General features: G+C 45.1%; 1 protein-coding gene across 7 annotated transcripts in view; it reads right to left on the bottom strand.

Moving 5' to 3' along the window:
* The window catches only part of PRKACA (protein kinase cAMP-activated catalytic subunit alpha), a 58,785-nt gene that overhangs the window by 5,609 nt on the left and 27,250 nt on the right, over positions 1-25,926 (bottom strand). For 6 of the 7 annotated variants that reach the window (XM_053376338.1, XM_053376342.1, XM_053376337.1 and 3 more), the window contains exons 2-8: positions 7,878-7,939; positions 5,894-6,022; positions 5,697-5,795; positions 3,519-3,601; positions 2,237-2,363; positions 1,618-1,713; positions 1,349-1,471 (exon numbers count right to left, since the gene is read on the bottom strand). In XM_053376338.1, coding sequence (XP_053232313.1) covers positions 1,349-1,471; positions 1,618-1,713; positions 2,237-2,363; positions 3,519-3,601; positions 5,697-5,795; positions 5,894-6,022; positions 7,878-7,939 — 719 coding nt within the window. Of the gene's footprint in view, positions 1-1,348; positions 1,472-1,617; positions 1,714-2,236; positions 2,364-3,518; positions 3,602-5,696; positions 5,796-5,893; positions 6,023-7,877; positions 7,940-21,387; positions 21,410-25,926 lie in introns of those variants that run through there. The other variant, XM_053376340.1, reaches the window with a different exon arrangement.

The raw sequence follows: 25,926 nt of genomic DNA, 5'->3' as shown, positions 1-25,926 counted from the left end.
ACCTAATCTTGATTAATGGTTACATGCTATTCATTCTGCTGAGATCTGTGCTAGACTGTCATCATGACCAAACGTGTTTAACCCTCAGTCATCATTACTTGGATGACTTATCTAAGTAACAAGTACCATCAGTTTCTTTTGCAGAGAACCAAACCTGATCAAGCGCATAACATTTTGACTATGTTTTTTATATGCAACCTTAGCTGAGCTGTCCTGATGCAAGAACCTATCACAAACAAGGTTCTGGGAGCCTTTATATTAATTCAACTAGTTAATAGTAATGCCTCATGCCCAACTGTGATACTAAGTGCTAATAATAGTAATAATAATAATAATAATGATAATGATGATGATAATAATAATAGTAGTAGTAGTAGTAGTAGTAGTAGTAGTATCACAGCAATCTTAACAAGGACAAATCCTTTGCTGAAGGACATTGTGGGGATCCATAACACACCTGCACAAATTTCAAATCCAAAGTAAACTGCGGTCAGTGCCATAGAATAACTGTTATCTACAATGCATGTTTATTTGTCAACAATTAGTTGACTCAATAGAAGATCTTAGGTGTTACTGAGAAAGGCCGGGTCAGTACAGCTCCTGGCCTAATAGCCTGACTCAAACGGCAACTTAATACTGATTATTTTAGCATTAACCACCTGAGAAATCAAAGTTGGCAAGTTGCATGTCTCCCCCTTTCCGCAGTTTTACTCTGTTTAACTTATAAAACTCCACTTTGTGCTTTTCTGATCTTTTTTGTGCTGCTTGGCCTCACATTACTCTAGGAGTCTCACCTGGGAGACCTGCCAAGTATTACAGACACTAGAATTCTAGACTCAGAAAATCCATATTCCACTTAGCCTGTAGAATTCAACTAATTTCTTCTTCACACTGAAGACTAGAGCCTTAAGTTTGTTTAAAGTATACGAAATTTGAGACTCAGTATTCAAATGAAGCCAACAGATCTGCCCCTTTCCTCAAAATAAGGTCAGACTGTGAATATAACTGCAGCCATCTAGTTTTCCAGACATTTGTTCCTGTGGTGAAAGCTGCAAGCAGCACCAAAAAATAGCTGGAAGATTTGCCAAGAAAATACAGAGGGGGTTTCCGTTCACAGTCTGCTGAATTCCACCTACTCCAACATTTATTTGGCAGGTAAACACAGCAGGTCCATGCTTCACCGAACATTATAAATGTATGCACTGTATAGTGTGAGCTATCTGGAAATTTCTAACACGCCTTCTAGGGAAGTACTGCATTCTCTCCATGGGCAAGATGGTCTACATATTGTAATATATATTTGTAATATCCTGTACCCAGCATGCAAGCCTCTATGCTGAAATATTACCTTCCCAGAGACAATCTTCTCATATATCTGAATGGGCTGGTCTGCAAAAAATGGGGGGTAGCCGGCTGCCATTTCATAGATGAGGACACCCAGGGCCCACCAGTCCACAGCTTTGTTATAACCCTGAAACAGGAAAGCAGGCTCAGATCACAAACACCAAGAAAGAGAGGCACTTAATTGCAGTGTACTGCAAGATATTGAGATGGACACAGTCTTCTTTCTGGGCTGAACAAGGCCCAAAACACTGTTCCTGAGTACAGGTGTCTCACCTTGCTCAGAATGATTTCAGGAGCCAGGTATTCTGGAGTCCCACAAAGGGTCCATGTTCGGCCTTTCACTCGTTTGGCAAAGCCAAAATCTGTCACCTGGAGGTAAGAGAAAATTAACAAAGCTGAGTTCTCCACACCAATAGGGTCAGCAGCACAAAGGAAGCGATGGAGGCTTGCACAAACCCCAGCACATGGAGAGGTGATGTTTCGGGTGGAATATCTATAAGAGAGAAGATTTTGTTTCCAAAGGTAAGTATCACTTTCTAAACAGCAACTGCTCGTAATGAATGTTTTCTAAAAATGCTCCCCACTTGCCACCAAAATAGGAAAAGTGCATCTGGTGGTTTGGAGCCCCTTTCGGCGGGGCGGGGCGGGGAATGGACTTCCTGATATTCAAAGCACAAATGATAGAAAGAAATGATAAACCTTTAGATTTTATGTCAACTCCAAAATTTCCTAAGAAGTTACTTATGCTTGTCAAAATTCAGTCCTTTCTTAAAAAACCAATTGTTACAGATATTTGGGAAAAGAAACAGTATTCCTAGACATACTGACAAGGAGAGGAATTCTCAAAATGCTGTGCGGCAGAATCTCACAGAATGGATGGAAGCAGCATTACCTCAATGTAGCCCTGCTGGTCGATGAGGAGGTTCTCAGGCTTCAAGTCTCGATAGATGAGATCTAGTGAGTGCAGGTACTCAAAAGTCAGCACTATCTGAGCGGCATAAAACCGGGCATGAGGTTCACTGCAACAAAAGGGGGAAGAGCTTTTTCATAGGCCACCTCCAATGTATGCCAGCTGAGTATTCACCTTCACTGATCCCCATAAACCAGGGCTGGAGAACCTGTGGCCCTCCAGAGCACTGCTGGGTTGGGCTCCAACTGCCATCAGCCCCAACCAGCTCAGTCAGGGATGATGGGAGCTGTACTCTCAGCAAAAGGGCTCAGGTTTCCACCCCTGTCACAAACCAATACCTTAAGACCAGATCTCTCCCCTGTTCCCCATTCAACAGGACCTTGAGTCTTCAGCTGGAAGTTATCTCACACATTTCACTCATGCTCTCCCTGCCCCACCTCTGGCTGAACCCATGCAGAATCTCTTCCCTTATTCTGACCATCTTCTTATGTAGGTGTAATCATTGCAACAATCCTGTAAGGTAGGTCATTACTATTTACTCTCCGTGCTGCAGGTGGTGGGGCTGAGGCTGTGAGACAGAACTTTGCATAATGCCATGTAGTTGAGTTCATGGCAGAGGCACCATTCGGACTGGGGGCTTCCTGGTCCGTCGCTCAGTCTCAGTGCTATGCCAGTTCTAGACTGTTCTACAAGATGGCAGCTTATCTGAAGCACACATAACTACACAGTTAAATGAGAGCATGTTAACAAGCATCCCGCTTTCCATACAGTAAATGGATACAAAGCAAGATAGAAGCATGTTCTATGGTGGTAGCTTCTATACTGAAGTCTCTGCTAACAATCCTCTGATGAAAAGCACTCCGCTCATATGGGCCTGTCAAGCCAGGTCACCCCTTGCCCCTTAGTGTTAAAGAGAATAATCAGGAACTCAGTGTCATTGCCACCACACTCTGGTAGGAATGATCTGCTCTTTGCAAGTCACCAGCTTCACATCCAGGAGGATGGGAATTAATGTCAAAGCAAATGCAGCTTCTGTCCTATCATTAGACTTTTTTCTAAACTGCATATTCTTTACCCCAGAAGTTAGGGCTTGCTGGAAGGGGAAGATATCCTCCACTCAACTTTAAAGTGCAGAACAAGAGAAACCTAGTTCTTTCCTGGTTCCTTTCCCCTGTTCTAACCCAGGAAGCCCAACTCTCAGCTCTTCTGTTCCCACAACTGAGAGCATCATCCCAACCTTACAATGACAGGGGAGCAGACTCACCTGAACCTGCCAATCCGTCGTAGGTGGGAGAACATCTCGCCACCTGGGATGTATTCCATCACCATGTACAGATTTGAGTTATCCTGTAATCAAGGGCAGAAACAACTCAGGGTCCTGGCCAGCACTGCTTTGCACCCACCCCAACCTTGTATGTTCAGGGCCACAGCTCTCCAATTTATTTACTTCTATTGCCTTTCTGCAGTGACGCTTGCACCAGCGTACTCACACATCCATAGGAGCACTCTAGAACAGGAACTGGGTTTGCTGTTGGGCTGGGAGAAAGGACTATATACACCACAGAATTCAAGTTCCTGCCAATTTCCTTTTAAAAAATGAAGTATCTTGCCCTTGCAGTTGCAGATAAAAAACCAACATGTTGATACAGTGCCTACAGACTAGGTGGTGGTGAAGGAACAGGTCACAGCATTTCAGATCAGTACTTCATTCCTTCACATGGCTACACTTTCCTAACTGCCCCCAATTCCAATCTTCACATTTGTTCCCTAGTCCATCGCTCTCTACCACCATTGCCTTGCTTCCCGCTCAATAAATGCAAGTTCTTTAAAATCTGAATGTATACAAGTTCCTTGTCCTCTAGTTCCCATTCATTTGCACAACTTATTTGCACAACGATCATATAGTTTTGCTTGGTGCAAAACTGTTTCTATAGCAGAGTGTTTTGGTTTTAGTGCTATGTTCTGTTCAGAGTCTTTTCCTGCCATGACCTTAAAAAAAAGGCAACAACTTCAAAAGTAGCTGTTACTAAGGTGAACTCAAACCTCTTAGTACCTGGTCATGTAGGATAAGACTAATAATGACCGCTAGTCATGATAACTATAGTAACTCCACTCAATACCAGTTCATAAACAAAAGAGTGTTGTGCTCAGATCCTGTTTGTGGCTCCCCATAGGCACCTGGTTGGCTAGTATGGACTGCTGGGCAGAATGCTGGACTAGATGGGCTTTTGGGCTGATCCAGCAAGGATCTTCTTGTAGACTTACAGAATTACTCTCACTACCAAGGGAATGAATTATACACACAGTCTAACACCAACCAACTTGGAAGCAAGTCCCACTAACATCAATGGGACACTGCCGAGGAAATAGTATTTAGAATTAAGATACTTTTTTTTTAACCCCCAAAGTCTGCAACTGAAACAATCTCTGCAAGGTAGCATGAATGTATTTGTTCAGGCTTTATTCTGATTGAGAGGTAAGCTTTTGACACGGCATTGTCAAGGACTGCTATAGCAGAGGGGAAATGGGAAGGAACCTATGAGACAGCAATAGAGGCCTCCTCTTCTGGTTGAGCTTTCAAACAGCCACTGTGTCCATGGTTTTAGGTTACAGCCACAAAGGGTATATAAACATGCATATTTCCTTCAAAGCAGATTTTTAAAAAATGGTTCTGCCCTTTGTGGCAATAGGTAGGACTCAATGGCTTTTTATATCCTTTCTATGTAGCTGAGGTGAACGGAAGCCTGCAAAACCTTGATTTAGAGCTGCATTAATAGACAAGGCACAGTTGCCTTGTCACATAGTCCAGACTTACATGCTCCCTATAGCACTTTCACATTGACTTAAAAGTAAATCCTACTGAATTCAACGAGGCTTACTTCTAGGTAAGTGGTGTTAGGATTGCAGCCTTACTTACTGTATTTATATAAGGCAACCCAGTAAGATTGTTCTCTGGGTAACTCAAACACAAAATGATAAAATACTGTTGGCTTTATTAAACATTTTGTATGCTTATAGTGCCCACTTGTTTACTTGCCCAAAACTCCACCAACACCAGAAAGAGCTAGGACAAAACAAAATATTGAAGGCCTATCATAAGGAAGAGTTTTGATGGCCTATCATGACACCGTGTGCTCTAGCCCAGGAGATCCACCTACCCAGGCTGCTCCCAAAGGGGAAGCACACTGTACCTACTGTACCGGCACAGAAAGTATCCAGCCAGCTGGGCTTGCCTGCAATGGTGGATGCTCAGCTAGCCACAAGCCCAGACAGGGGCAAAAAGATTAGCTGGGTGCTATGGTAAAGTGGTTAGCTTCCCTTAAGTATCTGGTTGGCCACTGTGTGCCTTTGATCTGATGCAGCAGAGCAGGTGTCCAAAGGACCAGAAAGCCAGAGAATGAATATTTAGGGTGGGGGGAGAGAGTGCAAAGACACCCTTTACCTTAAAAGAATACTCTAGCCTGACAAGGAATGGGAAGTTCACAGCCTGGAGAATGCGCTTTTCATTGAGGGTGTGCTCGATCTGCTTCAGCTTAACAACCTGCAAGACAGAAAGGAAGTCAACCAGAGTCAGTTGGGCCTCCCTCTAGCCAACCTCAGGCACCAACTCCCAGAACTCAACGGCAGGCTCAAACTCACTTTCTGCTTGTCAAGGATCTTCATGGCAAAGTAATTCCCGGTCTCCTTGTGCTTCACGAGCATCACCCGCCCAAAAGAGCCTGTACCCAGGGTCTTGAGCCGGTCGAAGTGATCCAGGCTGGACGTATTCTGAAAAAGGATTTTGAAAATAATAATATAAAAAGCAGAGGAAGACAATCTGTCAAGGACACCAGGCTCTAGTCATCAGATTTTGGGGACCCTTAAGTGGCCGTGAGGGTTCAAAATGCCGGCTTACTAGTTTCATTTTAAAGATAACCCTTCAGGCAGTACCATGTCTTCCCATGCCATATTAAAGCAGCAACTGTTATTGAAGAGGATCATCCCTGTGGCGTGCCAACTCTTCTCCCTGAACTTGCAGCGTTCTTGGGGTTTGAGACACAGATAGCTTTTTACCACGAGAGGGCGCAAAAGGCAAGAGTTTTTAGAGAGAAAGACATACAATCCTCCTGCATACTGAACAGCAAGAAAATCAAACTCAATTCACAAAAAGGACTGTACATACACCCAACACTCACTACACTATCTGTAATAACCTAGAAACTAGTAGCAACAGGTTAAGCCTTAGAGCCTGACAAAAAAACAGTAATATCCCCAAATATCACACTTATTGCAAAATACAACCAGATGTAATGACACCTTTATGTAGGGGGCAGCAAATGGAACAAGCCAAAACAGCGAGAGCATCCAAATTTCCGGGCCAATTTACACAGTCATTTTATTGCCATGAAGCAGTTATTTTGGCAGTCACCTTCTGGGAGTTATTTGCTGAAAAGCTAAAGCATCGGACCTGTTAGTTGAGCAGTGAGGTATTCATCAGATATTGCAGGGAAGAAAATACCTTATTCAGCTAGAGGGAGATTGCATTCCCCTTTCTGTAATATGGTCTGCTAACACCAAAGAGTATATGTGATAGGTGAAGGGCTTCTGAGCCTTGCTTAGTAATTTGGAAAGATCTTGACTATTTGTTCCTTGTCATGCAAGCAACCCGGGCACTGGCAAACCTTATTGTCAGACACACCTTCCAAAGTGTCTTAGAACTGCAAAAGGTAAACTAATCCAAAGCTGACTCTCTTCCTGTGTTTCCATCTTGGACACCTCACTCTCCTCCTGTATTGTACCCCTGCAAAATTATTCCTAGAAAAGGGGCAATTCCAGAATAACCTGGGGACTGAAACACCTGCCTCAGCGCCTATTTCTTCAGCAGGATAATTTAGGATGTCCACCAGCATCAAGACTTTTGCCTTTGGTGTAACTAGCAATAACAAAGGTTTGGCAAGATCCTTCCAAAGCCTTGTTTTAAAAAGTTACACTGGTCACATTTTATACACATAAAAAACAAGTGAATGCAGACCCAAATGGGCTTCCACACAGCCAGTACAGGAGAGCCAGAGTGATCAGAGTGTCAGACCTGGATCCAGGACACCAGGGTTCATATCCCCACTCAGCCATGAAGCTCAATGGGCCAGTTGCAGTTTCTCAGCCTAACCTACCTCACAGGACTGCTGTGAGGATAAAATGGGGAGAACTATGTACTAATGAATTTAATATCAAGGCAGTCGTTTCAATGCATGCAGCACACTATAGCATTCAAGTTAGGCAGTGTATCCCTTACTTAAATGCAACACCAGTTGTGTGAAACGGTACACACATATTCTGAGCTTAAACTGTACACATGTATTGTGTGAAACTGTACACATGTATTCTTGGCACCCTGGTCTGTTTTCTTTCCAGCACATCAAAAGGAGGCAGGGTACACGGGAGCGATTTAAACCGTGTGCACCAACACACATGCACATTCCTGCGAAGCCATAAGTTGTCTAACTCTGGCTGATGGTTGCATGCAAACCAGGTCAGTGTCACTTTCAAATCAGGCCTAAGAGCTTAGAAGCAACAAGACCCAGGCTGCTATGGCTAGATAAAGGAAGGAAGGCAAAATATCAAGACGAGAAGAGAGGTGTCATACCTGCAACGGGTTCTCCCATTTCTTGAGGAACTCTTCTTTGGCTTTGGCAAGAAACTCCTTCACTGTAAGTAAGCAGAGGCAGAGAAAGAGCATTGACAAGAGAGCATGTTGCCTGAAGGCCTGAGCTGCTGAGCACTCTTTAGGAGTCAAAGAGGCTATGTTGGGAAACAGGAGTCCCCTTCAAGTCTGCCAGCTCTCATTTCTTTGACGGGCCTATTTGCTGAATCACCAGGAACGGAGGATGCATTCCCAGCAGGAAGGCCAGAAAGGGGAAGACAACACCTTTCAACAAGTCGGATTCCCAAGGAGCAAACATTCCCTGGAGGGCAGAGAGCAGACACACAGCCCCCTCTTTTAGGCTCAGCCATGAGACTCTAGATGAGAAATGGCCAACTGCTGGCCTGTGGAAATATACACAATCAAAATCTGAGAAGTCTGTGTTACCACTGGAGCCCTAAATCCAGCCTGGAGAATACAGTAGCAACCGGCCACCTCTGCTAAAGATCACGGCTGCTCAGCTTTAGGTCTGTCACCATGTTGCTCATTTTGGGGGCCAACCTGTGCCCAATCCTTGCAAGTCACAGACAACTTTGGGCCACATTGGGACCTCCAGCCTTTTAAAGCAAGAGCAGGGAATAAGTAAACCCATGAAAAAGGAAGGCAGGCCGCACTCTCTCCACATCCATGCCACTCATTTGCAAGGCTTTTGAGGAGTCATACAGATGTGAAATTCAATGCTGCGCCATGACAAATGCTCTGCCTATGCAAGGATTTCCACTTGCCAGATGGAACCATCTCCCTCCCTCCCCTCCATGCTGTTCTGGGGGTACCCCAACCCCTTCGAGACAATTTCAGGGTGCATGTGGGAGAGGGGGAAGCCCTGTCGCACATACAGAAGCCCTTGTGCAGAAATAATACCTCGGGTTAAGAACTTTGCTTCAGGATGAGAACAGAAATCGTGCTTCGGCGGTGCAGCGGCAGCAGGAGGCCCCATTAGCTAAAGTGGTGCTTCAGGTTAAGGACAGTTTCAGGTTAAGAACGGACCTCCGGAACAAATTAAGTACTTAACCCGAGGTACCACTGTATGTCCCATCTGTTTGCATGCACACATTTTCTCCTCAGTTTCCAACTCAGAAGGTGCTCCGCAAGTTTCAAAAATACACACACGCAACTAGAGACTTTTAAGACTGGCAGTTCCATGTACTGGCAGCTTCTCCCCTTCTTAGCAGCTTCTCCCCTTCAAAAAGGTTCTCATGCCACAACCCCAAAACTTATTTTTGAAAGAGACATTTAGGAGCTGTGGAATGAAATTCTGAGAAGAATCTGGGGAAGCATGGGCCCTTCTGGATTTCAGCCAATAATTTCAATCATGAGAGGTAAAGTGGAATCATTCAAGACTCAGAGACTCTAAAGTTTCCCAGTCACAGGTGAGCTACTCATGGTTAAAGCACCTGCCATGTGCTGAGACAGTGACTGAAACATGGGGGAGAGGGGACCTGTGGCCCTCCAAATGCTGCTGGACTGCAATTCCCACCTTCCCCGAACACTAGCTGAAGCTGGAATAGACATTTAGAGAGCCACACATCCACCAGCACTGAACTAAGGGCTCCCAATATCATCCTGACTGCAAACCAACTGGTGACCTGTATGCAGACACCAGCAGCCATGGCATGGCCACTGCATACCTTGTGTTCTATAATGTACAAAAGATCAGATCCAACCTGGAAGGTAGTCTTGTGTCTAAGAGAAACTACCGGGTGCTCCAACACACTCCATGTATCCAAAGCAGGAAGGCTACCACGTAGATAGTTGTACACTCTCTAAATTGCATAATCAGGTTTTTTGAAGCTACAGGTATGTAATGGCACCAAGCACAATGACAAAGAGGGTTCTTGAGAGCAGAAAATTCACAGAACCAAGGAAATGCTCCATGTCCAAACAGGTTTGGGGCTGAAAAACCCATCTACTGCTGACAGAAACATGTCAAATATAGCTGCAGATGAGAACACCCAACTGGGCGTGACTGCCTCAAATTAGATAGTTTCTAGCAGTCATGGCCACAAAGGAAAGATAAAGCTTAGGAAGGTGGATTCAATGTCTTCTAAAGGATCTAGAGGTAAACAGGTAAATGAGAGAGAGAATTACCCTTAACTCATCCTAATCATTCACCTGTATCCCATGAACCCCATCCTTTTCTCTCTACCCCAGCCGCACAATAGAAATAATACCCCATGCTGTTACCACTTGTGCGGGTTCTGAAGACAATTGGAGTCATAATCTAATCAGTTAATTAAATAAATTTGGCTGATTAAAAGTGATCAAATAATTATATGCTAATTCTGTGTATTATGCAAGCTGAACACCATCCAAGTTTAGTTTAGTTTTTTTTGTCATGATATAAACTAGAGTTTTGGGGACTCTGGCAGAGGATATTTCCAGAAGTAGCTCAGGGCTGGGCTTTAGAAAGCAGAATTGGCATACTAAACTCCCTCTTCCAGCTTCTCCATCTTTGTAACACAGCGTTCTGCCAACACCAAAAGGTTGTGTTCACTGGCAAAGCAGTACTGCTTGATTAACTAGGAAGGGGCTGGGTGCATTCTTAGACTGGTACCCCTTGCTGAGCTGGGAAGGAACCCCAAACAATTTTCACCCCCCCCCCCCACTTTCTGAAGGGTTGCCTCGCTCCTGGAATGTTTTCTGAGAGGGGCAACCATGATGATGAAGAGTCTGGAAACCAAACCCTTTGGGGGAAGGTTGAAGGAGTCAGTGAATTTTACATCCTGGAGAACAGACTACCAAGAGGCAATGCAATGGCCCTCTGTTCAATAGATGGAGCAACTTTGTTTTCTGTTGTTCCAGAAGATAGCACCTGAATTAATGGGTTTAGATTACAAGAAAAAGGGTTTGATTTAGACCAAACATCAGGAAGAACTTCCTGACGGCATAACATGTTCAACAGTAAAGCAGACTGCTTTGGAAGGGGTAGATGACTCTCTTTCATTAAGGCCTTTTCAGTGGTGGCTCCCTGTTGTGAAATGCTCTCCCCAGGGAGGCATGCATGGTGCCATCTTTTTTGGGTCCTTAAAATGGGGGGGGGGAATTGTGGCCTCTTTTTGTGTTGGCTGGGAATCTATCAGACCTGCCTTTTAATTGTATTGCTGTGTTTTTTGTTATTGTTTTCAATGGAAGTTTCTTCGGGTCACTCTGTGAGAAAAACAATATCAGCATCAAGAACAGTAGGCTGGCTGGCCACCTATCAACAATACTGCAGTTGGCAGTTGCCACCTCTATGAGTCTATGAAACAACAACCTTACAAACTAAGCCCTCAAGATCCCATCATCCACTGGGGCCAAGCACAGCATATACAGTCATACATTGGAAGCCGAACGGAATCCATTCCGGAAGTCCGTTCAACTTCCAAAACACTCAACAACCAAGGCGCGGCTTCCGATTAGCTGCAGGAGCTTCCTGCACGCAATCGGAACCCGCGGAACCTACGTCAGATGTTCGGCTTCCTAAGAACATTCGCAAACCAGAAGACTCACTTCCGGGTTTGCAGAGTTCGGGAGCCAAAAGATTCGAGTTTCAAGGCATTTGGGATCCAAGGTACGACTGTATCTGCATAAAGCAAAGAGAAGCAGAAAAGGCCGAGCAAGCACTCCTCAGCCAGGGTAAATTTGCTGAACAGTTTGCTACCATCTAAAGAAATGGAGCCTGACTACAGATTCCAGGGATCCCGGATCCCAGTTCAGAATGTGAAGTCTGCCCCTGCATCCACCAGAAAAAGCTCATTTTCAGTTCCCCCCTCCCATCATGGAGATGCAGCTTCTCCTGGCATGAGATCAGAAGACCATAAAATGGAGGAGCCCCTGAAATAAGGTTGCTTTGCACCAGCCTCTTATTTCCTACAGGAGAGGTACCTGACACAAAGGGAACATGGCCAGGCGCAGTCTGGGGATGCTTTCATAGCATCCTCCCACTCCAAACCTTCACAGCAATCCTCCCACCCAATTCCTTCATGCTGCAGCACAGAGCGGCTGGATTTCCCCGAGACACGCACACAAACAGACGTGGAGCTGCAGCTCAGCCTGTCTGACCTACTTTCCCTTTGTCTCCTGCTTTATCCACATTACTTACAGAGCGCCACCAGCTTACACCTTCCTGCACAGATCCCAGCCCCCTCCCCACCCCTCAAGGAGATTTCTTTCACCACGTAAGAAAATTCCGGCAGCTCTTCCCCCCTTCCCAGGGCCATCTCAGCATTATATTTCAGCTCCATGTGCCCCCCTCCAAAAAGGGGCAGCAATCACCCCTCCCCATCTCCAGAACACTGACCTCTTCCATAAGCCATGAGGGACCCCCGACAGCGACAGAGCACCACAGGCCTTAAGGCCAGGCTGAGCACTATGATCTCATCTAACCTCAGGCCGTCAGTCGCTCCTGCGTCATGCCCAAGAGCCTCCAACTGCACTCTAAACCATCAACCCTGTCTTGAGGTCTAGCAAAGGGAGGGAGCAATTCTGTATTCTTGATGGCTGCTCTGTTCTCCAGACAGAGGCCTGGTTCACACAGAACACTAAACCACGGTTTGTTAAAACAAGCCATGATGAGCAAGCAAACCATGGCTTGTTTTTCTCCCAAGTTTGGTTCAATTTTCAGCTGCTCTCTACTCATGCCTTTGTAGTTCAGTGAGCATCTGGGGTGGGGAGGCCAAACAAACCCTGGTTAAGGAAGGGTGTTTGGCTTGGTGAGAGTTGCAAAACTTAATTACAACAAGCTAAGGGTCATAAAACAGCAACGAACCACAGCTTCAGATCATGGTTTGTTAGCAGTAAACAAACCATAGTCAAGCCACTAGGCAGGCTTTGCACAAAACACTAAGCCATGGTTTCATAAACCATAGTTTAATAAACCTTGGTTTAGTGTTAGGTTCAGAGTGTGGTTTAGGGGCTGGGAGTTTATTTTGCCTGAAAGTGAGCCCTGAACATTCGTCTGGCTCCATAATGAAGCTGATGTTCCCTAGCAATATGGGCTTCCAAGTTATGGCACATAAAACTCAGGACATTGCATTGCAATACAAACATGTGCATTTACATGCCAAATCAGAGAAAGATGTAATGCTGTCACATCAGTATGTATATTTCAAATAAGAGAAACTGTGGTTTAAAAAATCACTTTGGCTAAAATTTAGATAGGCCACCAGGGACAGGAAAAAAAATTCTTAGGACAACTCTCATTCTTGGGTTACCAGATGGTGTTGGACCACATGTCTCATCATCACTGACCACTGTTCAATTCCTTGCCCAGTGAACTTGCATCATTCCTCAAGGCCATGGGTAGGCAAACTAAGGCCCGGGAGCTGAATCCGGCCCAACTGCCTTCTAAATCCGGCCTGTGGACGGTCCAGGAATCAGCCTGTTTTTAAAGGAGTAGAATGTGTGCTTTTATTTAAAATGCATCTCTGGGTTATTTGTGGGGCATAGGAATTCGTTCATTTCCCCCACCTCAAAAAATATATATAGTCTGGCCCCCCACAAGGTCTGAGGGACAGTAGACCAGCCCCCTGCTGAAAAAGTTTGCTGACCCCTGCTCAAGGCTATAATTGTGATGTGCTAATCTCCTGTTCTCCCAGCTTTCAAATGGCACTGTAAGAGTCATTGTGGTGTAGCAGCTAGATAACTGAATTTGAACCATGAAGCTCAATGGTTTTAAAGGGGTCTTTTTGCGGGGCGGGGGGAAATCACACAAGCAACATAACTTAATTCACAGGGCTGCTGGGAGGAAAAAACTGATAATCCCACATACGTTACTTTGAGTTCCTTGGGAAAACGTAATACAAGTGTGAAAGTGCAAGTAATTGTTTGTTCCTCATGCTGGATGTTGGCAGCAATAATCTTGCAGGATCAGAATTCTAGGTTCATCAAGTATAGTATTTGGTCTCTAACCAGGACCAACCATATACCCCTGGAAAATTGATAACTAGGACATGATTTCAATAATCATCCTGTCTGTTCACTGCCTCTGGTAAGGAAAGATATAGTGCATCTGCAAACCATGACCTACAGCCATTGATAGAGCCATCTATGGGAGCTAAACCTATTCCAGTTGACAGTGACAATGACAGTGTTAGTGGCCTTCCAAACTGTGGGATGAATTCCATAAGTTGAAAACAGTGCTTGCTTTAATTTGTCCTGAACTTGCTGTCAAAGTATTAGAGAACTTCAAACTCCAATGTTTTGGTTTCTTTCACACCATTCCTAATTTTGTGAACTAAATAAGTGTGCGGCCTAAACTTCTCTTCGAAGGAAGTCCCATCCACCTGAATATCTTCAGCCACCGATTTCTTTACTTTCCTCCCCTTCTGTGATCTCTTTTTCAAAACCAGGCCACTAGAACTCCATTGGCATTCCAAGCACAGCCATACCAGAGTCTCATCCTGGCGTACTTGCCATTTCATTTTCAGCCCCTTTTTATAGTAATTCCCAGTATCAGATTTGCTTTTCCTCCACTGCGCCAGCACACTGAGATGACGTCACTGCGCTTTCTACCATGACCCCAAGCCCTCGCTGGCAGTAGTGACAGCTCATTTAGATCCCATCAGTGTCTGTGCAGGAGTTTGTGTGTCCCAATGTGGAACACGAGGCGCTCGCTCACTCTGAAGCTCACCTGCCATTCTGCAGTGCTTCTGAATCATCCAGCTTGAAGAGTGCCTTTGAAGAAATGCTCACACAATTTTGTAGATTTCTTTTTTTAAGGAACAAAAAGTTATTGGGAGTCTGAGCGCTCCCCTACAGTACAAGGGAGGCGTGGGCATGTTCAGCTAGCCCTATTTTTAACCCAACAAGCTCTACCCACATTTTCTTCATCTTCCACACTAATGGCCCCTATCATTTCATGAAATTTCGTCTAGCGGCTTATTTGATAGATTTGCTTTAAACCATTATTTGAACTCCGTGCAACGGAGGCCTTCTGTGCTGGAACGCACATCTAATAAATGTTTTCTAAGTAGTAGAAGCTGCCTTGTGCCAAAATCAGCCCACTGGCCCATCTTGCTCAGCACTGCCTGCAACACTTAACTGCCAGCAGCTCCACAGGCTGGCAGGTGAGACACTTTTTCAACCTTGCTAGCAATTGAATTTGGGACCTTCAATGCACACAGAAGTATATGCTCTGCCACTGAGCTATGCCCTTTCCAAAGACAGCTGTTCCCTCCCCCTGTATTACAGACCCAACACGAAGAGCTGTATTCTGTGGCCATGGTACCCACAGCCTGAGTTGAGAAGGCTGGGGAAGAGCAGATTCAGCTTTCCTTTCTGAAGCACTCTTACCGACCAGAATGCTTTGAAGCAAGTTTGCAAAAGGCAGCAGCATTCTGTTACGTTTTGTAGCCCTCCAGGTGTCACTAGGCTCCAATTCCCATAAGTTTGAGCCAGAATGGTCAGGAACAGTCAAGAATGATGGGAGCTGTAGGTCAGCATTTTACAATCTTTTTGCTAGATCTGCAAAACAAAGGAATGGGCTTCACCTTTTCTCAATTTTAATGTATCTGGCACACCTTTGGATTTAATTCAGCTACTTGGGCATACAGAAAAAATAATTCTAAATGTTCAGGGTTCCACATAGCCTGAAACAGGAGGCCAGTAGTACTATTCAAGATTCACATATTTTTGCTTTCCCACGTTATAAACATTCCCCGAGTCTGCTATAAAATGCTAACTTGCCCAGGGTTCAGGGCTGGTTGCCAGTCCTGAACCCAAGCGTTTTATTGAGATCTATGTATGCATGTGTGTATATATTGCTTCTGGGAGGGCAGCACTCACCAATATGGAGTGCAGGCACCTTTTGCTGCCAAGGCAGCCATTTGGTGCTGGTACCCACAGCACTTTTATCAAGACATGAATACGAGCACCTTATTTTATTTTTTTTAATTACCAAAATAGAGGAATATATAGGGTGAAAATATTTTAGCCTCATGGCATGCATCCCCCAACCTCCCCCTCTGCTTGCCACTTTTAACTGACACCATCATTCTATGGCTCAACAGCCTGCAGCCATAGACATAATTGCTAGACTAACACAGCATGCCCAACTTCCAATCTGACCCACTTTTTCCATCCTCCAGGGCAGAACTAAGAGCTGCTCACATGAAACAATGAAGGAAACCCAGGATTTTAACATTGCTGTAAATGGACAACAACAGCAGCATGGACCCCTCCCTGGCACCCAACCCCCTCCCAGAACAGGCTAGCAGCAAAAAGACAGCACCTCTTACGTTTGGGGTGCAACATGGACCTAGAATTTCCCTCTTCAGACAGAGATGACTTGCACCAGTAAATAGTCTATTTTTCTGTATGTCACTGACATTCCAAAGGTCTTAAAATGCCCACAATGCTTTTTTTCCTCTTTTCAAAAAGTTGTTCTTTCAGCTCACAAACTTACATACTTCTGCATGTCTCCCAGAGAGTCCTCTGAGTATGCAGAAATCATTATTTTATTTTTGGGTGCCCCTTGTTTCCTTTAAGAGGGTTGCCTTCATGAGATCTGGAGTGCATAGGGAGGGGCTGCGGAATCAGTTAAAGTGGGCCATCCATAAGCCTCAGCCAGTATGGTTAATGGTCTGGGATTATGGGAGTTATAGTCCAGCAACTTCTGGGGGACACAGGCTCCCCACCCCAGCTTTAGGGCTTCAGAAAATTTCTGTTGCAGATTAAGATACCCAATATATGTGTGGAAACATCCTTTCTATGACCACTAGAGGGCTCTTCTACCTTTCTTGTAATAGGTTTCTTATGCTAGCTGCTGTGAGAGACAGTATACTGTATACAAGACTGGGTTGGCCCAAGGGGGTTGGATTCTCCAGCCATTTCCCTTCCTAATTATGCTCCCCTCCCCACACATCTTCAACCACTGCTGCAGCCAGAATTGCAGATGATAACCGAACAAGAAATTGGTTGGCTGAATAGAAGCAACAAGGGGGAAAGAGCAGAAACACACCGTTTGCCTCATTACGACAAAGCCCCAGGTGTTAAAAGCATCTCTTACCGCAGAAATAACTCTCCATTACACCATTTGAGCTGAGAGCACCCCTTAAACAGTGAGCCCGATGATGGCATTTTCTATTCACATTGGCTTGGTCAGACTCCATGAATCCAGCTTATGGAACTAATCGACCATGTCCAATTGCACAAGAGCCTCACAGACTGACCTGTGCCAAGATAAACACCAGAGCATAGGGGACTAATAGAGATGCAGCCCTAGTAATCTTTCAAAGCCTCCGGTATCTCCTTCTTCTCCCACTGTATCCAAAACACAACTACTAGGCTGCATTGCTGGCAGATAAACTGAGCACAGGGCACTCAAGCAACATAGGCAGGCACTCTCTTTAACTGCGCCGATCTCCACCATGCACGCTTTCGTCCTCAAAGAGTTTTCCCATCAGGCTTATTCACCACGCAGAAGCTGCTCTCATCGGACACACAAATTCACCTCTTTTCTCTCTGCACTTTGGAGATCAGCAAAGCAACAGCCAAGGTGGAGCACCTTCTTCAACAGAGGGGCACCTCGAGAAAAGCTGCAGGAGCTGAAAGCTCAGTGCTAATGCACATGAAATACAATTTGCATATGATTTTCATGAGCATGGCAAATTAGAGCATCGTATGATGGACGTGCTGCGTTTATTTTTTAAAAAACCTTATTTTGTGCTTCCTATGGAGAAAGCCACCTCCAAATGTTATTTTGGCTGCTCTGCAGCTTAGGTCGCAGTCCTCTCACAAAATACTTGGTGGAAATGCTTATGATTAAGCTGCATATAGACGCCTTAAGAATAAACAAATGGAAGGGAATACAAAAGAAAATCTGCACTAGGGAATAAAAGCCCCAGTGTTATTTACAGACCACATTTTGTGGAACCACACATGCTTCAAATAATTGTTGATATGGCACCATTTGCATTCCCAGGCAGATGGTATCTTCTGCATGGAGTAAAAACAAGGTCCAGGCTGCTCAGGGAGATGAACTGCACTCCCTATCAGAAGAGAAGCTGAAGTAACTGTAGGTTACTAGGCATTCTGGCCATACAAGGGGAAAGACTACAGGCAATAAACGTGTGCACAAATGCATATACATGCAGTGCCAGGAAATAAATAAAAAAATTCAAAGCAGGAAATAGTGGGAGAGAGCTGAACAGTCCTTGTTGCTTGTGAGGAGACCCTCCCCAGAGCCTGAAAAAGACATCAGTGGCAGCGGAGGAAGCCCCAAAGAGACACACAGCCTCCCTCCCTAACAGCTGATGGGCGGGGTACTGCAGCCGCCACCATCACCACTACTTGCCTGCGTGTCCTCCAGCCTCCAACCAGCCCCAGAGCTGATATTTCAATCTGCATTGCAGAGAGAGCTGGAGAGCAGGGAAAAGCAGGCGTTCAGAGGCTTTTTAGAGGGTGCTCCCCACTTATACAATTTTTGCTTATGTCTGTGGGCCCTGAAACATAATCCCTGCTTAAGGGGGGGACGGGACACCTGTATAGCAAGAGGGCACATGCGACTGAGAAACCTCTGGGCCTCCAGATATTGCTCACCTCCAGCTCCCATTGTCCCTTACCATTGGCCATGCTGGCTGGGGCCAATGCGAGTCAAAAGTCCAAGAACAGCTGGAGGGCCCCAGGTTCCCCACCCCTGCTTTACATGCAGAAGGCTCCAGACTCAATCTCTAGTATCTCCAGGTAGGTTGGGAAAGACCTGTCCGAAATCCTGGAAAGGTGCTCCCAGTCAGTATAGACTAGAGATGGGAACCTGTGGCCATCCATGTTGTTGGGCTACAACTCTCATCATCCCTGGTCATTGGTCGTGCCAGCTGGGACTGATGGAAGATGGAGTCCAACATCTGGAGGGCCACAGGGACTCCATCCCTAAATTCCACCTGCTTTGGTGGAAGGTAGCTTCCTGTGTTCCTGACACACATACACTAGCCTCCCATTAGGAACTTCTGGTTGGGCTCAGATAAAAATCCCCATCTTCCAGAAGTTACAACTTCAGTTGGAAGGAGCAGGACCTTTCCAGCAGGTTTGGAATGAGTTCCCAGAAGAAGTGTGGCAATGATTTTCACGGTTACAATTTAGAAATGCAAGGAAAACATCTTTTTGCAGGACTGTTGGGAAGCAGTCTGCGTGGGATTCTTATTTGTACTGATCTGCTGCATCTGAACATTGCCACCTCAATGTTCCTCATTTAATGTTTTACTGGTTTTGTTTCACCACTTTATCACTCTGGGTCTTTTCAGCATTAATTCAGATATGAAATTAGAATTTAATCTCGCTCCTGCACTGCTAGCAACTGGAGACAGAAACCGATATATTCTCCAGCACAAGGGGCCTCCCTCCTCAGAAGGTTTCCAAAACAACAACGAAAAAGCATCATCATTTGGCTAACAAGTCTCTTGAGGGGCAAGTGTTGGCTTTGGTGCGTAACTTGTATGTTATCTCAGAGGGATCTTAGACATCCTAAGAGCCTTGGCCATAGGCAAGCACAAGCCAGCCAGACATTATCAATACACTGCCTTGCATTCTCCTGTCTTTTTCAGTGGCTATACAGGAACAGATGCCATTGTAATCTCTCTAGTATAGAAAGTCAGTCAGCAAAAGGATGGGATACAGACTAGCAGATTTAGGGCAGCTCCATGCCATACCCTTGAAGCACAACCAACACACAGTTAAAGCACATAACTTCCTCCGAGGAATCCTGGAATATGTAGTTGAAGGTACTGGAGGGGAGGGGAGAAACAGAGTTCCCAGAATTCTTTTGGGAAAGTCATGCACTTTAAATGTGTGTTGGGATGTATGGTGTGCGTGTGCCCTTAATTTCTAGGCCAAGTGCAGGTAATCTGGTTCTATAACCTCATGCCCTCAATACTTCTAAGAAATATCCTATGACCAGTAAACCAATGCCTGCAATTGGAATCAACCATGGGACAGATTTATGCAAATTTCATTTTGCTTGTGATACTTTTGAGGATGTAAAATATTTATTTTTTTATTTCTTATTACATTTATATCTCGCTCTTCTTCCAAGGAGCTCAGGGCACCATACACAATTCTATTATCCCCCTTCCTCCAATTATACTAACATAAGTTGTGAGCAGATTAGGCCAAGAGTCACTGATTCAAGGTCACCCAGTGGGTTTCATAGCTGAGTGGGGATTAGAACCCAGGGTCTCCCCAGTCCAAGTCCAATACAGTAACACTACATCACAATGGCTCTATTTTTTATTGGGGGCTGAAACAGGAAGTCTCATGACATCTCAGCTCAGCCATGACATCTGTGAACATGGTCCTAATAAGTGACAGGACAGTGTTTCTGAGAAAAAGAATGGTGCAGTTTCTTCACCAATAGGCTGCCCCTCACCCTATAACTGAGATTGTAGTGACCAGGTGTAACAACAGATATTAATAGGGGGAGAAAGAAAGGCCTCTAGAGAAGACCAGTGGTCAAAGTGAGCAGGCATAGGTTTCCAGGGGAAAACGTTTTCACCTGCCATTTGTCACTGAAAGCCAAATTAGATGTAACACTTAAATGCACCATTAGGAAGCCAGTCAGTTTAAAAAAATATAGAGGGAAGTTTAACCTTTTCCTCCTACCCCACAAATGATGAGACTTCTCCACCCTTGCCACTCCCTGAGTTTGGAATACTGATAAAATGTTAGAATTCCAGGAAACAAGAGAATCTGCTTCATGACAGCAGAAGACTCATCCATATCCTAAGTGTTTAGCAGAATCTAAACAGCTATTTCTGATACTTCATCACAACCTTGAGGGCTAGACATTTTATTTAAATACAATCATGCCCAATGGACTGGGTGAAAGTTATCAGAATGTGCTTTAGATGGCTTGTCAGCAAGGAGCACACTCTTGAGCATGTTGATCCTTAGACTTCTCCTAATTGACCCTCCTTACTCTTTATGATGCCAAAACCTTTGATTTTTGAGGCTTTGAATCTACTACTTAGAATAAACTGGCAGATTCTTCCTTCATATAAGCATTTAAAACAGCAATTAGGATGGTAATAGCAGCAAGAAAGCTCAGCTCAAACTACGACGTGCTGCAAATTCATAAAGCAAAAATGGTACCCTTAGAGAGAAAACAGCAGCTCTGAGCATCTTTTGTTCAACGCTCAAGGTTCTTTAACTGGAAATAAAAGGGGATAAATTCTGGAGTTAGTGGAAACATAATTCATCAGGAATAACTCCCCCAAGGCTAACCATTTAAATAGTTTCTACATATGTCTATGACAGTCAGAGCTGATTTGTTGTGGGGGCTGCATGTGAGTACAAACCCATCTGCTCAAAAATTTACTGTGCCACATTCAGCATCACAGATAGATCCATGTGTGTCTTTGTCTTTAGAGCCCTTTTCTCACCATACATTCCTTGAAAGAAGCAGCTGTCTAATGAACACAAGGAGCGAGGGAGAAAGCAGACAGCAGTCCGTTCACCCACCCAGGACCCCGTGGTTCCTTACCATCCATTCGGTGGCCCTCAACCCCAAGGGTCCACCTGGTGACCTGGCTGTTTCCGTAGCTGCAACCATACAGTTAAAAGGTCAAAACGGGTGGCGGGGAAGGGCTGACCCGACGGCTCATGGGGGACTTTGCCCCTGGTGGCAAAAGCAAACACGGCCCCCGCCTGGAGCTCAACTTCTCCTGGAAGCGAAAGAGAGTCCCCAGCCAGCAAAGGGCTGAGCGCAGCTCCAGGGCACGCCTGTTTCGCCTTCTCTCCCTTTCCTTCGACTGCATCAGTGTAGGCCACCGTTATAGCCAGCAGGAGTGATCTACCATAGCACCTGGAAAGGCTCCTCTGGAACACCTGCTGCTTATTCAGACACAGCAGGCTCCACCTTGAAGATCCACCATACACGGAGCTCCTGAGATTCCAAGTGGAGCGAGGCTTGAACTAGACCATGCCAAGGTGGCCTCTGCCTAGAGATGAGGTCGAGAAAGTCATCGCAGATGCTGTGCAAACCGTTTCCCCCCCAGTGTAACACTTCCCCGAAGTCCAGAAACAACTGTTCTGAAAGTGGGACAGCTGGTTACGAAACAATGCTGGGGGGAGAAGGGGGGCAGGGGATCACATGATGGCAATGCAAAGAGAAAGAGAGGAGGAGGTGGCAGCGAGAAAGATACTGCCAGTCACCAAAGGCAGCTCATTCATAAACCTATCACAAAAGGCTGCCGTAGATCCTCCCCCCACGCCCTGCAAACTGACCCAAGCCAAGACCAGCCTGCATTATTAGGCAACTTGTGTTTTTGCTTGTTTTCAAGTGGTGCCTATACATCTCTTTTCTATTCCTCAAGAGGGGAGAGGAAGCAGAGAAAGTAAAAGCCCAGGTCTCCAGCTGGTGCCGAGAGAAACCCTTTCTTTTGTTCCCTCGGAATGAAAACATTTTATCAGCCCAGCCGTAAGATTTTCATTCTGCCATTAGTGATCTCAGTTCCACCTTGAGCTCCTGCTTCACTCACCCTCATTACTTGTTAGGTTTTTACTTTGATGTGTGTGAGTGAAGTGCCAGGCGGCTGCTGAAAAAGAGAGGAAGCCCCAAAGATTGAAAAGGAATCGCCTCTTAACCCAGCCACCCCAGAGCAGATCCCAAAAACAAACACCAGAACAGAAAGCAAGTTCAAGCACATGCTTGCCAAGAACAGATAGCCGTGTCTCTTTTCATTAATAGAAACAGGTTAACACAGGCTTAAAGTAACCTATACAAGAGCAGCTCCTAATCCAAAAGAAAATACCAAGGGATGAGAGGAGAGTGGCTTGTTTACATGGCCTGCAGGTGATGACCAGTGAGATAATAAGGCATGACAGCAACACCGCAATTGCCAATTTACTAGAAGATGAAGCATATGCAGCTATCCAGCACAGGACTCTCTGGAGGTGGTGGCCCAACAGAAGTAGCTAGAGATAGTAGCAGGACTCACGTGGAAATACGAAGTAGAATGAAATCTACAACATAGACACACACATATATATTTGAGGAGATAAAAGGAGTCCTATCCAGCACAAGTACAATGAAATGCCAGAAGGCCTAAGGCTTCACATTGCTCCCTCAAGTCAGAGCTGGACTAATTTCTCAAGAGAAAAGCAGAACAGTGATTTCAGAAGGAACGACTGCTCGGTAGCTGAGCTAAAGATAACCTCCATACAGAGGATGCTCAGAGATCAGCCCAACCTTCTCAGAGCGTCTCATAAGCAAGAATGGATCAAAAGCAACCCCCCCCCAGCTTTTGCTTTTCGAGCATCAGCTGGCTGAGTCTGCCTCAGAATTTTGTAATAGCCCCTGTGAAGAGCATCCAATGGTTTCTGGCAGCATATGGGAGGGAGGCTCTGTCTGAATTTGCCAGGTTCTGAATGCGTCTGAAGGAATGATGGTCAGCAGGCTCCGAGAATACTGGAAGGGACGGAGATACCGCCAAACAACTGATGGCGTTAGTCCTTGGTTTCTTCATTTCAGGAGCAGGACAGGCTAGCCAGGAGCACTTTTTACTGAAGTCTGTTCAATGGGAAGGTGACTACCCAACTGGACAATTTTTAATTTATATATTTCTACTGCATCAGACCAACACCTACCTGAATCTAGAACCATGGAAGGCACCACTTTAAGCCGCATGAAATGCAAGTCCATCAACCTCACAAGGTATCTGAAGAAGTCTGCATGCACATGAAAGCTCATACCAAGAACAAACTTAGTTGGTCTCTAAGGTGCTACTGGACAATTTTTTATTTTATATATATATATATATTTCTACCCCACTTTCAGACATGGCAAATATCCTTCCAACCGTCAGACACACATGGAAATGTTTCACCTGTAAAGTAGTGCAAAGAACTACAGTTGGAGGCAAAACAGCATGGCATACATCTTGATGGATCAGACCACCCTAGAAGGCCAATTACCAACAGGTTCCAAGGTGAGTAATGGTTTCCTTTAGTGCTGCAGGCACAATTACATATTTTTTTAACCTATTTGGTCTGAAATTGTTTGAGCCCTACATGCCATCTTTTTTAGAATTTATGATCTCCAAAGGGGGGGGGATCATGACCATCCCTACCATGTAACAAGGTCGAATTCTGCTGTATGTGGCACCAAAGGGGCAGTGATGAAGAGATGGATGAAGGCAAGAATCTGTATCTGAATAGGTGGCAAAGACATTTTAAAATGCTGACCCTAGTCGACATAATTTGGGCTCCACTTGAGGCAGCAAAATGCCTAGGGTTGGCACAAGAGAGATTCCCAGAAGACGCCAAGAATGTCACACCAAATGATGACTTGCAATCATGGAGAACACAGGTGTTCCAGGCAGCTGCATTTCTCATAACAGAGCTCCCTTTCTCTAAGGGTCAGACAGTAGAAGCAATGCAAGATGTCCCCATTTGCACCATCAGTCAGTGGCAGATATTAAGGTAGGCTGACTTCCTTTCAACTTTGTTTTGGAGGTCCCATTTCCTGCCCTGATCATATTAGGAAAGAACATCAGGCTTTGATTGCTATCATAGATTCTCCTTTCAAAACATTTTTCCAGCCAACACTTTTCAAAAAGCTAATGCTCTTTTTGAAGCTTTCAGCTGTTAAACATTCATTGCTATTCTGCTGCCCTTCCTCTTCCTATTTCAGGATCATGGACTTCAGCAGTTCATAGTTACTTTCTTTTACATAGCCAACTGTTTTCACAGACTCAAACATTTCCTTCCTATTAGTCAGATTCTGATCTAAAAATAGCATGTCCCTCATTGTTTCCTCAACTCTCTGAAGGAGAAGTTTGTTGAGAACAAGTAGGAACCCTGTTTATGTATTCCATTTAAAATATGGCAAAAGTGCTTTTGTACTTCTACTTGATATGGAATTTTTTTGCTAGTGCAGTCCAGTCCTGGGAGCAGCCAACGTGGAAGCTTACATGCTCAGTGGAGGAATCTGGAGTTTTGCTGTGGCTCTCGCTGTCTTGATTCTCTCCTTTCAGCAGCCACCAAACCCTTTCTATCATAATACTGCTCCCTTTCTCACTTAAGATTGGACATTGTTTTTTCCTCGCGAATTTCATTCTCTTGCATTTCCAGAATCTATGGCTCTTGGGCAGGTGTATCAATAAGAAACAATGACACCATTCAACACTGGCATTCAAGCTGCCAGTCCCTGGCTCACTTCCAGAATAGTCACCAGTTGGCGTTCTATGCACACAGATCCCATTCTGTGCTTGTGGGCAGTGGCAGGGGGCAGAGGCTCCACAAAGCACATTCACTGCTTTAGCACTGGCTATGATCATCTGCTTGTACGCAGCTCATTTTTTAAAAAAATATTAGAGCCTATAGAGCACAAGTCTCTTGTTAGGGCCCGTCAATGTTTTTTTTATGCAATGAGTATGCAGTTGCAACTCATGTCATGTGCAGTTGAGATGCCTTTCTTAGAAGCTGTGCTTCTGTTCCAAGAGTTACTGCACTTTGCCAGTGATGGCACTTACTATTTATGCCTGGGAAAAGCAATTCTTCCCGTGCATAGGAGTCTTTGGTGCTGTTACTACTGTGTGCAATGGGGCTGAGCAAATGCTACCAGCACCTGCCACTGGATAGGTGTAGTGTTATAAGTGACCATTCCATTCCTACCTCCCACCTAGTCCCGCTATAATATTCCTACCTTTATGGCTGAAAGATTCCTGCCATACAGTTGCTTTTAAATTATACTCCATTTTTCAAGGAAGGCCAGGGAGTAGCATATATGGTTCTCCCTGCTCCCTCAGCTTTTATCCTCCTAAGTACCCTGTAAGGTAAGTTAAGCAGGAAGAGCTACTGTCTCAGGACAACCCAGTGAGCTTCATGGTTGAGCAGTGACTTGAACCTGGGTCTTGTTCCCTCTGGAGCAGCTTTCCAAGAGCTGTATTCCATAGAGGAAGCAGGACCAGAAGCAAGAAGTAGGTGGAGCGACAGATGCAGCCCTTACTACTTTTGTATAGTAGGTTGCATTCTGACCATGCAGAAGCCACATCATGCAGAAGCTGACCATGCAAAAGTA

Source organism: Podarcis raffonei, chromosome 2 (assembly GCF_027172205.1).
Source record: "Podarcis raffonei isolate rPodRaf1 chromosome 2, rPodRaf1.pri, whole genome shotgun sequence".
In the NCBI taxonomy this organism is placed as follows: domain Eukaryota; kingdom Metazoa; phylum Chordata; class Lepidosauria; order Squamata; family Lacertidae; genus Podarcis; species Podarcis raffonei.
This window is presented reverse-complemented; position numbering and strand designations above follow the sequence as displayed.